The 17,582-nt window shown below is 31.8% G+C and overlaps 1 protein-coding gene across 2 annotated transcripts in view; it reads left to right on the forward strand.

The window, feature by feature from the left end:
- Positions 1-17,582, forward strand: part of SOS1 (SOS Ras/Rac guanine nucleotide exchange factor 1) — a 152,671-nt gene that overhangs the window by 77,270 nt on the left and 57,819 nt on the right. For both annotated transcript variants that reach the window (XM_057557788.1, XM_057557789.1), the window contains exons 3-6: positions 2,614-2,745; positions 4,765-4,929; positions 7,755-7,964; positions 10,478-10,621. In XM_057557788.1, coding sequence (XP_057413771.1) covers positions 2,614-2,745; positions 4,765-4,929; positions 7,755-7,964; positions 10,478-10,621 — 651 coding nt within the window. The remainder of the gene's footprint in view (positions 1-2,613; positions 2,746-4,764; positions 4,930-7,754; positions 7,965-10,477; positions 10,622-17,582) is intronic.

The raw sequence follows: 17,582 nt of genomic DNA on the forward strand, positions 1-17,582 counted from the left end.
TCTACCTTTCTAGACAGAAAAAAAAAATTCTCCTACACATTCTAAGCCTTTATTACTATTAATAGCACTTCAAAAGTACCTCCAGGTCTGAATATTTACACTGAAGTGCATGTGAAGGAATTTTTATAGATCCTAGAATGTTTCTTTTGGAATTGATCATCAAGATTATCTATTTAGACACCTTTATTATGTAAAGGAAAAGACAAGGTTCTGCTAATAAGAGACAGAGCTGAATTGCAAACCTAGCTCTCTATCTTTTATTTTTCCCAAAACCACTAAATATCAATCAAGGTGGAGTTTCTCAATTTAAAACAAAACTATTAATCTTGAAAGTGGCATCTTGAAAGAGTATCTTGAAAGAGTAATAGACTTTATTTAATTCATGAATCTTTCATTGATTATTTCTCCTTGGGCTTCTTTACCTTAAATTATATAAGATAATTGTAAAAATAAATTTTATTTTGCTCTAAAATTGTAATTAAATTTGCCACTACAAGAGACAAAGTATTTCTTTCAGTCTGGCCTTTTCACATTCAAGGCATCTTTTTTGACCCTACTAATCTTTCCCATGACCTTTGGTATTACGTCATAAATATACAGTCCAGTAATACACTAATAAGTAAGTTTAAAATGTTTTCTTCATCATTATTATTTTCCCTTTCTTGCCTTCTCTTTTAGCATTCCTGACTTTCCTTCTCCTTCTTTCTCAAAACAATAGATAAACTTGGAGTTAGGTTGATAAAATTGAGATGGGCAAGGATTGCTGTTCTGTTTTCTTTCTCTTCTACCTCAACCCCTGCCTACAGTTTGCCTTGTAATTCTACTGATGATTTTTTTTCAAAGATGTATGTTAAATGTATTTAGAATTATTAGATTGAGTTCAGCTTCTGTTCTCTTCTGCTGCTTTCTGTCACCACTATACACCAGTGCTTTTTAGATTCTAGGTCATCACCCCTTATGCCCAACTAACATTTTTATAAATGAATAGGAAAAATCAGTGCATTGCCTATAGTAATAGAAGGTTTTGTTTTATGAAACTTTGTTCCTGTGTACTATGTATGTGATGTATAAGGATGTAATGTAAAATGTATTAAGAACTTACTATTTCTTACTATGCATTGAGGTCCACCCACCAAAAAAATGTTAGTCAGCCATAGGGCTATACTATTATAAGGTTTGTAATCATGGTTATACCTATTTATTCAGTTAACCATGGGTTAAACCCATCAGTATGAAATTTTTCATTGGGAATCATGGTAAAGTTAGTCCTAAATCTCTTGTCATTTTTGTATTATCAAGTCTATAGTATTGACTTGGAAAAAAGGAAGAGAATTCTTGTTTTGGACATTCTTTTCCACCCTTTCCTCCTTCCTTTATTAGTCCTTTTTCACCTGCCGAACTCCCCCAGTATTTTGGACCTTTGTATTGCCTTTATTATATGAGGGTATAGCATCCTAGCAAATAGCTTTTCAACTAGACATTTGAAAATGTTTGTGAACTCCATTTTTAACTACAATAATTTCTGTCATTAGATTTAAAATGATCACTTCTTATATTTAGAAGCTGACTTATTCTTGAACATAGGTGAAGAGAATATTTCTTAAATTTGAATGGGTTAAATTATTTTGAATTTATAAATTTGTTATTAACATGTCCTGGAATCAATGTTTCCTTTCCCTCCACATAATATCACATAGCAATCTCTTTTTCATTTTCCATCTTAATAGCAATTGACAAAACTTTTAATTTACACTTATAATCAGGAGTGATGTTAAACAGTTTTTATATATTACTAACTAAATACGGAACAATTTAAAATACATGTTAAAATTGTGTAATAGTGACCTCTACTGGTTTTAATTATGGTATCCTGAAAGTGGATTTTAAAAACTTCAGAGCATGAAAGTACCTTTTGTTTGAAGTGAATTATATTAGTTTATTAAAGTCGGAAAGTTCAGCTTTTACATTAACATGAGTTCTTTCACTTTCAATGGAAATTCTAACTGGATAACTGCTGGATTAAAATGAAATATCTTGATAAAAATTAATAACCTGTGGAAGATTCAAACTCTAATGATAAGCTATAGTGTATTAAAGTTGCAGTTACTAATGTAAACTCTTGATTTCCATGATTTATAAATAGTTTTGAAGTCAAGTACCTTTGCATGATGGATAAAGGAAAAAATTCTTAGAAGTTTCAAGTAGAAAATGCTATTTTAGCTTGTAATTGGTGTTGAAAGAAAGGACAAATGAGAACTGGATTTAGATATTTGCTTTTTGAGCTTAGGTCTTGTTCCTTGAAATTTTATATAAGTAATGTTTTAAATAGTGTCTACTCATTCTTGTCATTAGCTTTATCACAGTGAAGTTGAAATTCAGAATGTGATTTTTCCCCTAGTTAATAGAAGGAACATTTAGTCTCTTAATTGCCTAATTAAGAAACTAGTACATTGGCAGTTATGGTTTTCTCTTAGCTTAGGTATGTTTGTAGTATAAATTATACTACATGTGAAAAGCCTGCTTTTGGTATTCTTTGATTTTAAAAGTAAATTGTAAGTGAAGAGCACTATTTAACATATTTGTTGCTTAGTTGTTATTTTCCTATTTTCCAAGGAACGTGTTCAAAAAAGTTTCCCTCATCCAATTGATAAGTGGGCAATAGCTGATGCCCAGTCGGCTATTGAAAAGAGGAAGCGAAGAAACCCTTTATCTCTCCCAGTAGAAAAAATTCATCCTTTGTTAAAGGTAAAGCTGAAATACTGCCTTCTTGCCTTTTAAAAGCAAAATAAAACCCATGATTTTCAAACACAAAGAATATGTTTTATGGATAATAGAGTCAACTGAAGAGTGACATTCTCTCGTTTTAATTTTTCCAGGAATTTATGTCATGGGGAGGGATGATATAATAGGAAACTATAAGTTGGACAACATGACTTAAAGTTATTTCATACCAACAGTAATAATCAAGCAAATTGAAAGCTCTAAGAAAAGTTATAATTGTGGATTTTGTTCATCTCAGATGTTACTAGAACCTCAAAGAGAACTTGTAAAACTCCTTTTTTTGTTGGCTAGACCTAAGTGTCCCTATAAATCCTTCACATAGTTAGATGTGTAGGGACCTCTGTGAGACTGCCATAGGGCTATGTGTAATCTCTGAACAAAAATTCCATAAAGATCACCTATACTATTTAGTCCTACTTGTCATTTATATTAGTCAGTCGGTCAGTTGAGTCTCTCCAGAACTAATAGAAAAAATAACTGCTAGAAACTCTGATAATGTGATTTCTTTTTTATTTAATACAATGAACGAACTATTGATTAACTCTCACATCAAAAATATAGGTATGATAATTAAAACCTTAATAATACTTCTGATATCAGTAATTTTGTGTGTACTATAATACAAGTAAAATGCTAATGCTTGCATACATTATCTCTAAGTTTTATTATTCAACAGAGTTAATTATTATCATCCCCACTTTGTAGATAACTGAGGCAGAAAGTGATTAAGCAACTTTTATTCCAAGTTCACAGGACTCTAAGTGATAGCATTAGGAAATCCAAGTCTGTTTGATCTTGTATAAGATTTAAGGCTGAACACTTGGGTGATTAAGACTATCAAAAGGTTGCGTTTTGTCCTTTGTTGTTTGAATAGAAATATCTACCTATTTCTTACTAACTGGTCTGAGGAAGTAAGTTCAAGTTATAGAAAATTACTAAGCTGTTAGTCATTGCACTTCTTTATAATTCTCTTTTCATGATTTTTATAGCCATACATTGAATTATATTCTAAGAGAATTAACAAATTGAGGTATGTGCATGCTGTATTAATGATTCTAAATGTTGCATTTTAGGGTCTAATTGTGGGTATCATTTCAATTTATTAATATATCCATATCACTATAAACAATTAATAGTTTTTACATATTCTTAAAGGTAAATGCAACCTGTTCCCAACTTATAAGTAAACTTTTTTTTTTTTAAGTATAGTTGATCTACAATGTTGTTTTAGGTGAACAACGTAGTGATTCAATATTTTTATAGATTATACTCCATTTAAAGTTATTATAAAATATATAAGTAAACTTATTATTTTGAAGGTTTTTTTCTTAATTGGATTGTTTAGAAAATAGAATTTATTTTCCTATAGGAATTGGTCAGCCCCACAAAAGCCCATACTCTCTTTGAAGTCTAATAATAGGACTATTTAATGTGCCCTTAATAACCACTGTTGTTCAGCAAGACATAGCATGAATTTTTTTCCATAGAAACAGCCCAGATATCAGGAGTGAATGTACCACTAGGGTTTTTAGGAAGCCCAAGTTCCTTTGGAAAGAAGGATAGAGGTATAAGGATAGTGGATATTCCCAGATACCAATAATATATTAACTCTTGTTCTGCATAAAGAAAAAAACCCTCATTTGTCATTGTTAATTCCAGGTATTCTTAATTAGGTAACAATGAGCATTTTTCCCCTCCCCCAAACTTGGGCTTCCCTTCCTAGTTTAGGGATTACCTATTTACTTATCTGTACTTCTTAAGTATTTTACATGAGCATAGGTAATTTTGCCTTACCTTTTCTTGGTTTACATTTTCAAATAGCAATATATATATTATTCATAGATGAACTACTTAAAATTAAATGCTGTTGACAATCACAGGCCTCAGTAAAAGTTAAGCTAAACTGTATACACTTTTTAAAAAATCAGTGTGTCAAATTTATAGTAAATAATTTTAAACATGCTTTTCTTTTAATTTTTTCAGGAGGTCCTAGGTTATAAAATTGACCACCAGGTTTCTGTTTACATAGTAGCAGTATTAGAATACATTTCTGCAGACATTTTAAAGCTGGTGGGGAATTATGTGCGAAATATACGGCATTATGAAATTACAAAGCAAGATATTAAAGTGGCAATGTGTGCTGATAAGGTAGGATGCTAATCTATATGTTTTGTTCTTAAATTTTTATTCATGACTTACTGGGTGCTAACATACTACTCAGACAGAATAAAATTGTATATTGTTTGTTAGGGCATACTTTTAGTAATCTAATGGCAAGAACTCCAGATATCACTTTATGTAAATAAAGTATTATATATATAGTATTAAAATGTGTTAAAGTATGTCATGTAGCTTTTCTTTTATGTGTTGCTGCATGTAGGGTTAATAACAGTAATAATCTCTTATTAGTGAATTTCTTAAATTTTTATTTGGATTGGAAGACTTAGAAGATTATGGATTTACTTGAAAAGAATATTCGAAAATATAAAAATACTGGGTTGGCCAAAAGGTTCATTCATAAGATGGCTCTAGTAGTGCTTACTTGTCTTTAACTTCATTCGAAACAGTTTTGTTAGATTGTATTGTGAAAGCTGTCATTTCAGTGTGCATTTAAAAAAAACTTATCAAAATTGGTGAATTTTTGTGTAGCCATTTTAATGTTGAAGATGTAAGAAAAAAAGCAACATTTTCGGCATATTATGCTGTATTATTTCAAGGAAGGTAAAAATGCAACTGAAACACAAAAAAAGATTTGTGCAGTGTATGGAGAAGGTTCTGTGACTGGTTGAACATGTCAAAAGTGGTTTGGGAAATTTCGTGCTAGAGATTTCTCTCTGGATGATGCTCCGCGGTCGGGTAGACCAGTTGAAGTTGATAGCGATCATATGGAGACATTAAATGAGAACAATCAATGTTATACCACGCGGGAGATAGCCGACATACTCAAAATATCCAAATCAAGCATTGAAAATCATTTGCACCAGCTTGGTTATGTTAATCACTTTGATGTTTGGGTTCCACATAAGTTAAGTGAAAAAAATCCTTCTTGACCATATTTCCGCATGCAATTCTCTGCTGAAACGTAATTAAAACATTCCATTTTTAAAACAAATTGTGATGGGTGATGAACAGTGGATACTGTACAATAATGTGGAACAGAAGAGATCGTGGGGCAAGTGAAATGAACCACCACCAGCCACACCAAAGGCCGGTCTTCATCCAAAGAAGGCGATGTTGTGTATATGGTGGGATTGGAAGGGAGTCCTCTATTATGAGCTCCTTCTGGAATACCAAACGATTAATTCCAGTAAGTACTGCTCCCAACTAGACCAACTGAAAGCAGCACTCGACGAAAAGCGTCCAGAATTAGTCAACAGAAAATGCATAATCTTCCATCAGAATACTGCAAGACTGCAGGTTTCTTTGAAGACCAGGCAAAAACTGTTACAGCTTGGCTGGGAAGTTCTGATTCATCCGCCGTATTCACCAGACATTGCACGTTCGGATCTCCATTTATTTCGGTCTTTACAAAATTCTCTTAATGGAAAAAATTTCAATTCCCTGGATGACTGTAAAAAAGGCACCTGGAACAGTTCTCTGCTCAAAAAGCTAAAAAGTTTTGGGAAGGTGGAATTATGAAGTTGCCTGAAAAATGGCAGAAGGTAGTGGAACAAAATGGGTGAATATGTTGTTCAATAAATTTCTTGGTGAAAATGAAAAATGTATCTTTTATTTTTACTTAAAAACGAAGGAACTTTTTGGCCAACCCAATACTAAACTCTTGAGAGTTTAATTTCATTGCCTAACTTTCTTTAGATACTACTTGTATGGTTTTACTATGATTATGTTAAGAGCAAACATTTATTGAAAGTTAAGCATATATGCGACTTATCTCATTTGGTCCTTATGATATCCCTCTAAGGTAGATGCTCTTATCTACATTTTATAAAAGGGAAACTGAAGTTCAGAGAGATAAAGAAATTGGTCTAGAATTTTCTAAGAAGTTTCAAAGCCTAGACGTGAACTCCAGATCTGAGTCTAAGTCATTGCACTGTACTGCCTCAGTAATTTTATTTTATAAAAATGACTTTTCAGAAAAGAAAATATTTTCTGATGAAGCGTCTCACTCCCTTTTTTCCAAGTATTATTGATTCGGAATATTCTTTCTGATTGCTGAATCCACTTAAATATATTTTAGTATATTCTTTCAGAATGTGAAAATCACCTCATCTGAAGGATTTCAAATGTTTTTATTTTTTAATGAATGAGTATTTGATTTTAAAAGTTATTTTTCAATGAATATAAAATATTTGATACTTTTAAATGAATTGATAAAATGTTTCTGAGTATGTAGTACGTGCTCAGACAGAGAAGAGATGCAAGAGAAATATAGAACGAGACTGTAGATTTGATGAAAGGGTACTTATATTTGTGAAACAAGCAGAAAGTAATACAAGATAAAATATTTCATTGTGTTATAGGGATAATGATGTCGAAGTTCACAGGAGGGAAAAGAAGGTTTAGCAGGAGTAGTAATAGTAGACTTCTTGGAAAAAAACAGGACTTATTCTGATCAATCACCAACAAACGTAGGAATTATTCAACTATGAATTATGTGGGGCCCTGGAATGAAGTGGTGATGCCAAGGTTATGAAACAGAGGAAACTGAGAGAAATCCAAGACAAGATTTGGAAACAAATTAGAAGTAATATACGGTTAACAAGAGAGACAGACAGACAGACAGATACTTGTATTGTCAGAGAACTTGGAAGAGGCAGTTTGTGATACCTGATGTAGAATTTTGTCTTAGAGAAGCTGTGGAGGGGGAAATGGCATTATATCCAAGAAGAGGTAATTGTGTGTCTGCTTATTATCATTTAAGAACTGTATTCAAATAATAGCTTAGGGTGCTTAACTTCAAGTTGGACTATAGATTCATATTTTATTATACTTTCTTATATCTCTGATTATAGGTATTGATGGATATGTTTCATCAAGATGTAGAAGATATAAATATATTATCTTTAACTGATGAAGAGCCTTCCACCTCAGGAGAGCAAACTTATTATGATTTGGTAAAAGCATTTATGGCAGAAATTCGACAATACATAAGGGAACTTAATTTAATTATAAAAGTTTTTAGAGAGCCCTTTGTCTCCAATTCAAAATTGTTTTCAGCTAATGTAAGTATCATTGAATAAATGTATATCATTGCATGTGTTGTTAATTTTACATGACCACTCAAATTTGAACTTGTATAGTTCATGATTGCTAATTAGTCCATTTTTTAAAAGTAGTGGGATTTAATTCATCATGACTGTGATCAAAAATAAAGTTGCTACAACAGTTGTGATAAATTAAACATCAGAAATTAAAAGACAAAATCGAAACTAGACTGATTGTGTAAGTACAAATGAATTCACAGACTCTTCCATGTACTCCAAAGAATAAAGCCTCTTGTTTAGGTGGAAGATTTCTGTGTTTAATTTGACTCATTTGCATCATTGAACCAACACTTCATCAGGGCTGCCTATATTTTTGATGCCATACTTGGCAATGGGGATTCAAAGATGAATAAAAAACCGTTTCTTCTGTCAAGTTTAGTCCAGTCAAGACAGAAATGTAAACTTTAAATTAAATTGCAATACATTGTGGTAATTACCATAAACAGAAGTATGACAGCAGTATTTTGGGGAGCACAAAGGAAGGTGCCAATAACTGAAAATTAGAGAAGGGACTACTGATCTTACAGTAGTAATTAAACCAACCTGATTGGGTCCTGGAGAAATGCTAAATGAGAACAGTTGAGATTGTCTAAGGGAGTTGCATTCTAGTAATTTCTAGAACTGTAGCTACATAGTCACAGGTGACTGATGGAGAAGTGGTGCTCACAACAGAGGCTGAGACTGGTATTCACTCAATGTTATGGCAATGAGCAGACGTTAAAAAATAAAGGAGTAGATTTTGAGTTGCACAAATCTGTAAATATAGTAAAAAACCATTGAATTGTTCACTTTAGGATGAATTGCATGGTATGTAAATTATATTTTAATAAAGTTGTTTAAAAACAGAAAGTGGTAAAGAATAGGCAAAGATTTCTTAGGACACAAAAATCAAGAACCATAAAATTAAAAATTAATGAGTTAGACTTCATTAAAATGAAAATAACTTCTGCTCTTTGAAAAGCATTGTCAGAAAAATAAAAATGTAAGCCACAGATTGTAGGAACCTGTTTGAATTACATATATCTAACAAAGGGTTTGTATTCAGAATATATAAAGAACTTTTGCACTTCTCAGTAATAAGAAAAACAGCCTGATATTTTAGGTTGCCAAAAAATTTAAACACTTTATAAAAGAAGGTATACCAATGACCAAAAAGCACATCAAAAGATGCTCAACATTAATAGTCATAAGGAAAATGCAAATTAAGACCATAATGAGACACTACTACACACTCATTAGAAAAGCTAAAATTAAAAAGACTGACAATACTGGATGTTGAAAAGAATGTAGAGCAACTGCTTTTGGGAATGTAAAATTCCCACATTGCTTGTGAGAATGTAATCTGGTATAAATATTTAGGAAAAGAATTTGATAATTTCATATAATATTAACCATAAGCTAGCCATACAACCTAGCAATTCCACTACAAAATCACACCTGGGTAAAACATCCATTCAAAGTTCAAAATAAACCAGTGGATTTTAATGTACAAAATTTGTATAGTTTCAGATTCTATGTTGCAACTAACCTTTAAGAAGCTACCATTTATTGACTTGTATAATATCATAAAAAGATATTCACTCCATATATATGAAATTTCCAGACTAGGCAAATCCATAGAGATAGAAAGTGGATTAGTAGTTGCCAGAGACTGGGGATGGGTGTGTAGGGGAAGAATGGAGAGGGCTACTACTGGATACAGCCTTTCTTTTTGAGGTGATGAAGATGTTCTAGAATTTGATGGTAGTGACGATTGAACAGGCTGTGAATATGTGAAAGTACACTTTAAAAGGGTGGATTTTATGGTACGTGACATATCTCAGTAAAGAAACTATGCAGAAAAAGAAAAGGGTATCCACAGTTATTTGAATAGACTACTGCCTTTTCCAACTACATGTCTTTGTAAAGCTAGATTTTCTTCATATGCTTTAACCAAAGCAACGTATCACAACAGATTGAATGCAGAAATATACATGAAAAGCCAGCTATCTTCTATTAAACTAGGTGTTAGAGATTTGCAAAAATGTAAAACAGTGCCATTCTCCTCACCAAGATTTTTGGTTGTTCTGGAAAAATATAGTTACTTTTCATAAACGAACTCTTTATTGTTATTTTTAAATGAATTAAATGTTTTATGATTTTCTTGGTTTTAATTTCTAATATAGTAAATGTTGATAGTAAATAATTTCTAATACACTAAGCAAAAGCCCTTTGGAGTTTTCAATAATTTTTAAGAGTGTGAAGGAGTCCTGAGAACAAAAAGTTTGAGAACCTGTGACCTAGAGAAATGTATTTTGCAAACTATACTTCATTGCCAAAGGAATTCTTTGTCTCTTACTTATATTTGTAAGTTGTTAAAATTTCTCACTGTATCTGCCATGTTAAATTTCATGATTGTAAAATGACTTATTGGCTCAAAATTTGTTTTATTATACAACCTAACTGAATTAATGTGTTTTTCATCCCAACAGGATGTAGAAAATATATTTAGTCGTATAGTGGATATACATGAACTTAGTGTAAAGTTACTGGGCCATATAGAAGATACTGTAGAAATGACGGATGAAGGCAGTCCCCATCCATTAGTAGGAAGTTGCTTTGAAGACTTAGCAGAGGTAAGTAATTATACACCAAAAAAGTCTGCATCTAGAAGGCCCGACATTTGAATTAAAATTGGAATCTGGATTCTTGTTTCCAGCGAACATAGACATTAACTGCTGACTACTCAACTGTATTGCCTCTTCCTCAAAGGGTCATCGTCAACATTTGTTTCCATTATCTCACGAAACTTAGAAAAAGTAGTTTCTCATCATTATAAAAAACAGATCCCACAGCTGGCACTTAATTGGCTATCTTATCAATGAAGAGGCCACAGAACTTGGACCTGAGGTCAGACTACTTGTGTTCCAGTCTAAAATCTGCTACTTAGTAGTTGTATGTGTCCGTGGGCAATTTACTTCACATCTCTAAGCCTCTCTATCTATATCTGTAAAAGAAAGATAGTAATAGGACTCAGGATTTTTTGAAAGTTAAATAACTTTCCTGAAATATTTAGCTAACCAGCTTCATACAGCTACTCAATATATGATAACTGTGCATAATTATTTAGAATAGGAGGGATGAAGTGAATAGGAAAATCAAGTCCAGGACCTAGATGATTCAGATATCATAGGGGTAGAAAAATGGTAACCTTCTACTTGATATTTCAACTGCTAAAATATTGAGTTAGCCCTTATAAGTTAGTATTGATAGCCATTCTGAAATTTCTAGCTCTTGCTTTGTTCTCATTCCAAAATCAACTATATCTTTTATTGTAACTCAGGGTCGAGTTTGTAAAACAAAAAATTTAAGACTTGCAGGCAAGATAATATGCTAAGTTTAAGCTTCACTACAGCCCCTCAGTGTTGCTTCAAACATACAGAAGTCATAAAGTATAAAAAGAAAAAAGGAATATACATAACTAGACTCAAAAACAAGGATGTTCTTCAGCAAGAGGGAAAGTTGTACTCAGAGGAAAGTTGAGGAATACAAGAGCTAATGCTGAGAAATGTAGTAGTAAATTTTATAAGCTACTGAATTTTTTTTAATAAATTTATTTATCTTATTTATTTATTTTTGGCTGTGTTGGGTCTTCGTTGGTGGGCACAGGCTTTCCTCTAGTTGCGGAGAGCGGGAGCTACTCTTCTTTGTGGTGCACATGCTTCTCATTGTGGTGGCTTCTCTTGTTGCAGAGCACGGGCTCTAGGTGTGTGGGCTTCAGTAGTTGTGGTGCACGGGCTCAGTAGTTGTGGCTTGCGGGCTCTAGAGTGCAGGCTCAGTAGTTGTGGCGCATAGGCTTAGTTGCTCCACAGCATGTGGGATCTTCCCGGACCAGGGCTCGAACCCGTGTCTCCTGCATTGGCAGGTGGATTCTTAACTGCTTTGCTCCCAGGGAAGCCCAAGCTACTGAATATTTTTAAAACCAAACTATTTTTTTTTTTTAATTTAAAGGGGTAGGTAAACTAAACTTCTCAGCACATAAAATGGGCTTGTATTCAGAAGACAAGAAAAACTGAACAACTGTAAATTCTCTTTAAAATTTAGAAAAATTTATAGATAATAACAAACTATATTTGATTTTAAAACATTTAGGAAAATCACCAAAAGAATAGAAATACTACCTATATCTTACAATGTACAAGAACTGTAGGAACACTTTTTAATCTTTTCCACTGATAATAGGAAAGAATAAGGAAGTAAAGAAAAACAGTGATAATGAAAACAAACTACAGTCATCCCTTGGTATCCATGGGGGATTGGTTCCAGAAATCCCCTCTCCAACATCAAAATCTGTGGATGCTCAAGTAACCTCATTTAAAATGGCATAGTACAGTTGGCCTTCTGTATCAGCAGATGTGGAACCCACAGATACAGAGGGCTGACTGTAATATGATACAAATAAATCCAACTACATTATACTACTATGTTAGTAACTCAGTATATGTAAACTGATGAAACTCGCCTATTTAAAGAAAGTACTTAATTTTTATTTTTAAAAGTCCATTTTCTGCAGCTTGTAGAGACACACCCAAAACAGAACCACAGAAATATTTAAAATAAAGGGATTGAAAGGTCAACATATGAAAACAAATAAAGGGAAGCTAGTATATAAATATCAATTGATATAATTAGGAAAAGTAAGCTTGATGGGGAGGACATTAGAGTAGAGAGGAACACTACCTAAATAGGAAAAGGGACAATGTCATGAAAATATAACAATCATGAATGTATGTGTACCTGATTATAAAGCCTCAAAATATAGAAACTGACAGAATTACAAGGAGAAATGGAAAAAAATTTACTATTACGATAGGAAATTGTAGCACATCTCTATCACAAACAGAAAAAAGATTAAGGCTATAGAAGTTAAAATAAGAAAATAAACAGGTTTGATTATGTATATATGGATGATTCTAGATTCATTTCAAGATACCAGTTATATTTACAAAAATTGGTTACAGTATTAGATAAAAAAGGAAGTCTCAAATATTACATAATAGCATACAAACCATCTTTTCTGACTATATGAAATTAAATTAGAAATCGCAATAAAAAGCTTTTAAAATACTAGGAAATCTTAAAAATGAATTTCTAAATATCTCATGGATTAAAGAGGCAGTGACAATGAAAATTACAAAATACTTGAAATTGAGCAAAAGTGAAAGTATTATATACAAAACCCTGTAAGATGCAACTAAAGCAATGCATAAAGAAAAACTTACAGTTTTAGACATATATTTTAAAAAGTAGATGTAACTAAAAATAAATGAGTAAAGGTTTCAAGCCAAGAAACAGGAAAGATAAGGTAAATTTGAGAGATGATAATAATAGAAACAACATAAAGGAAGTAATAGAAGAACAGAATTAATGAACTAGAAAGCACACAACAGATAGAACAAAACCTCTAATGATGTTGATCAAGGGAGAAAAAAGGAAAAGCATAAATATTAGGAAGAAAAAGTTATAACTACAGATTGCAACTTTTTAAATCATTCAGGAATGCTGAGATCCATTTGAAAAATTTTGAGAACTGGGATTGAGTGGTTAACTTTTTGAAAAATATAAAATAGGAAAATTGACTTAAGAAATAGATATCCTAATTAACTTAAAAACCATTAAAAATTGAATAATCAAATCTATGTTTCAACAAATGACATGAGGCATACACTAAGTGTTAGGAGTTTTACCAGTCTTCAAGAAACAGTTAATCTTACTCTTTTGAAAATTGTCCCCTGCTCCATTCAGTTTAGAAATAGCACCATAAGGTATTCAGAAGTAAACCCAATAAACATACGCAAGATTTTTGTTAAGAAAACCACAAAATAGATTCATAAGGAAGATAAAAAATAGGGACACAAAGGGCAACTCAATTTTTAGGATTATATATCAATACATGTATTATCAAAACTGGATGAGAATAATACAAGAAAATAATATGAACCACTCTCACATACTGACACAACTGGCAAAGAAAATTAATCAGTTTATAATCTAAATAAAAACTGTGGCCAGTATGATATATCTTAGGAAGTTTACTCTTAAGTGGTTTGAAATTTTTAAAAAGTTAATGTAATATTTCACATTAACATTAAAATCTCAACAAATAAGAAAGAGCATAGAAAAACATTCATTCAGGAATTTCTTTAAAATGTTGAGCAAAGTAGGACTAGAAGGAACCTTTCTTAATCTAATAAAGGATATCTATCAAAAACCTATAAAAGATATATTTAATGACTAAGCTGTAGGAGAATGCCACTCACTACTTCTTTTCAGCACTCTAATAGAGATACTAGCCAAAAGACAGAAAAAGAATAAAAAGACAAAATTGTCCTATTTGTAGTCAACATAATTGTCTACACAGCAAATATAAGAAAATGTATATAGTGTTGTAACTATTAGGCAAGTTCAGTATAGTTGCTAGATAAAAGACCAACATAAAAATTGCTAGCATTACTATACTCAGTTCCAACCAAGTGAATGTATAATATTAAAGGAAAAAGGCTCCATTCTCTCTAGAAACAAAACTATAAGGTATTCAGAAATAAACCCAATAAACATATATATGCAAGACTTTTGTTAAGAAAATCATAAAATAATGATATTCATAAGGAAAATCTGAATAAATGGAAATACCATGTTCATGGAAAGACTCAATATTGTATTGATGCAGTTGGCCCCGAATAATCTATAAATCAGCAAGCTGATCCTAAAATTCATGTGGAAGAATGATGGGACAAAAATAACAATTTTGAGGAAGAACAAGTTGAGGGGACTTGTCCTATCAGATTTTAAGATTTATTACAAAGCCACAGTATTAGTTGTAGATATAGACAATTAGTGGAACAGAATAGAGCACCCTGAAAAAAAATACACATACACACAATATGTGACAGAGATTACTTTTTAATCAGTAGAGAAATAACAAACTAATTAATAAATGATGCTGGGTCAAAACTGGTTTTCCATGTGGAAAGAAAATATTCCTTCCTTAGCTCACATCATACAGGAAAAATTCTCAGTAGTTTAAATAAAATCTAAAAATGAAAAGCAAAACTTTAGAAGTTCAGAAGAAAATACAGGAGAACATATTTATCACTTTGAAGTAGGAAGGGTTTCTTAAAGAATACATAGAAAGTACAAACCATAAAAGAAGAGATTAAAAATTTTAAACTTTTGTTCACACACACAAAAAAACATAAAATTATGAGAAGCACAAAAGAATGAAATTGAACTCCTTACCTCACACCATATATACATAAGTTCAAAATGGATCAGAGACTTAATATAAACTAAAATTATCAAACTCTTAGGAGGAAGCATGGCTAAGTCTTCATGACCTTGACTTTGCAAAGGATTCTTAAATATTACACCAAAAGCATGAGTGAGAAAAGAAAAAAATACATAATTTAGACTTAAAAGGTAAAACTTTTGTGCTTCAAAGAGTACCATCAAAAGTGAAAGGACAGCACACAGGATGGGAGAAAATATTTGCAAATCTGATAATATCTGATATATTCAGTGTATATAAAGAACTCTTACAAAAAAGACAACTCAGTTTTTAAACGGTCAAAGGATTTGAATAGGAATTTCTCCAAAGAATATATAAAAATGGCCAACAAGCACATGAAAAGATGTTTAGCATCATCAGTCATAAGTAAAATGCAAATCAAAACCATTATGAAATACCACTTCACACACACTAAGATGGCTAGAATTAAATTTTTAAAAAGAAAGGAAAATACCAAGTGTTGGAGAGGATGTGGAGAAATTAGAACCTTCAAACTTTGCTGGTGGGAATGTAAATAAAATGGTACAATTGCTATGGAAAACAGTTCTTCAAAAAGTTAAAGAATTACCATATGATCCAGCAATTCCAAAAGGTTGCATACTGTGTAATTCCTTTTATATGACTTTCTTGAAACGAAAAAACTATTGAGATGCAGAATACATCAGTGGTTGCTGGGGGCTAAAGAGGCTATGATGGGAAGGAGGAAGGTGTGGCTATAAAAGGGCGGCAACAAGAGCCATCCTTGTGGTGATGGAAATATTTTATACTTTACTACATCAATATCAATGGCCAGGTTGTGATATTGCACTATATTGTACTATTGTAAGAGGTTACCACTGGGGAAAACTGGGTAGTGTGCAGACAGACAGGATCTTTCCATATTATTTCTTACAACGACATGTGAATCTAAATTATCTCAGAGTAAAAAATTTACCTAAAAAAAGATATATTTATACAGTGGGATATTATACAGAGTTTAAAATAAATGAACTGTAAGGAACTATATGAATCAAATTGGATAAATCATTAAAACAACTTTGAATATAAAAACCAAATTGCAGAAGAATTTATTGTTACTATGTATTTTACAATATTTATATAAAATTTGAAAACATTGCCTTATTTCTTGATACATATGTAATTATGATATAAAAATATACTTGGAAATAATAAAATTCAAATTCAAGATAGTGATTTCCTCTGGGGATTATCAAGAGAGGAAATCAGCTTCTGAAAGGGAGCGCAGGAGGATCAATTACATCTGTACTGTTTTATTTCTTTAAAAAAAAAAAAAAAGGTGAAGTGTTATAAAATGTTGAGCTTTTTTTGAGCTAGATGGTGAATATGGTTGTTAAACTGTTTTCTTTACTTTTCTGTATGTTTAGAATAGTCTATATTTTTAACTGTTAGTACACAGTTGTGTGTATCAATAATTAAATTTTTAAATGAATCTTATAAGTATTGCATTTAACCAGTAAACTGATCATAATATTATCTATTAATTTATACGAGGATTCTTAGAAGTGCTTGCCATTCTACAAATTTATCCTCAAGAATAAAACTACGTGATGAGAGCTTAGATTTCCAGTTAGTTGTAAACTTTTTTCTCTCTTGAAATTAGCTATTTTAGAATGATAATACTAGATACCATTTATTCACCTCTTATTATGTGCATACGCTGTTGCAAGCACTTTGCATGTATCTCATTTAATTCCTAAAACAACTCCTTGAAGTAGATATCATCTACATTTTCCAATGAGGAAACTTGGCTTAGAGAGAGTAAGTGTTGATAGTTTGTCAGAGGGCACACAGCTAGTAAGTAGTACAATCAGAAGTGGAACCTGGGTCTCTCTGATGCTAGAGTCATGCTTTTAAGCCACTACGCTGTCTGTATAGTCTTTACTTTATATGTGTAATTGTCATAAAAATTCTATAATAAATTAGAGTTTATTGAAAGGGGAGGAGGACAAACATTATCTGTTCTATATAAGTTCATGAATTCAAGAGACCCAAGCTATAAGCATCCAATCACATTTTTATTCCTCTCTCCCATCCAGTCTATTCATACCTGACTCCTTCCTGCTGTTATTGTTGAAAACCTACTATCCATTCCTGTAAGATCTGCAATGGACTGCAATTTCCATTGTTATATTATTACAGAAATTTTCAGTTGAGAAGACAGTTGAAGGAATTGAAATGGCTCAAGGAATTTAGGATGACTTGGAACTTTATATCCCATATTGCATTTC

This window comes from Balaenoptera acutorostrata, chromosome 12 (genome assembly GCF_949987535.1).
Source record: "Balaenoptera acutorostrata chromosome 12, mBalAcu1.1, whole genome shotgun sequence".
Classification (NCBI taxonomy): Eukaryota; Metazoa; Chordata; class Mammalia; order Artiodactyla; family Balaenopteridae; genus Balaenoptera; species Balaenoptera acutorostrata.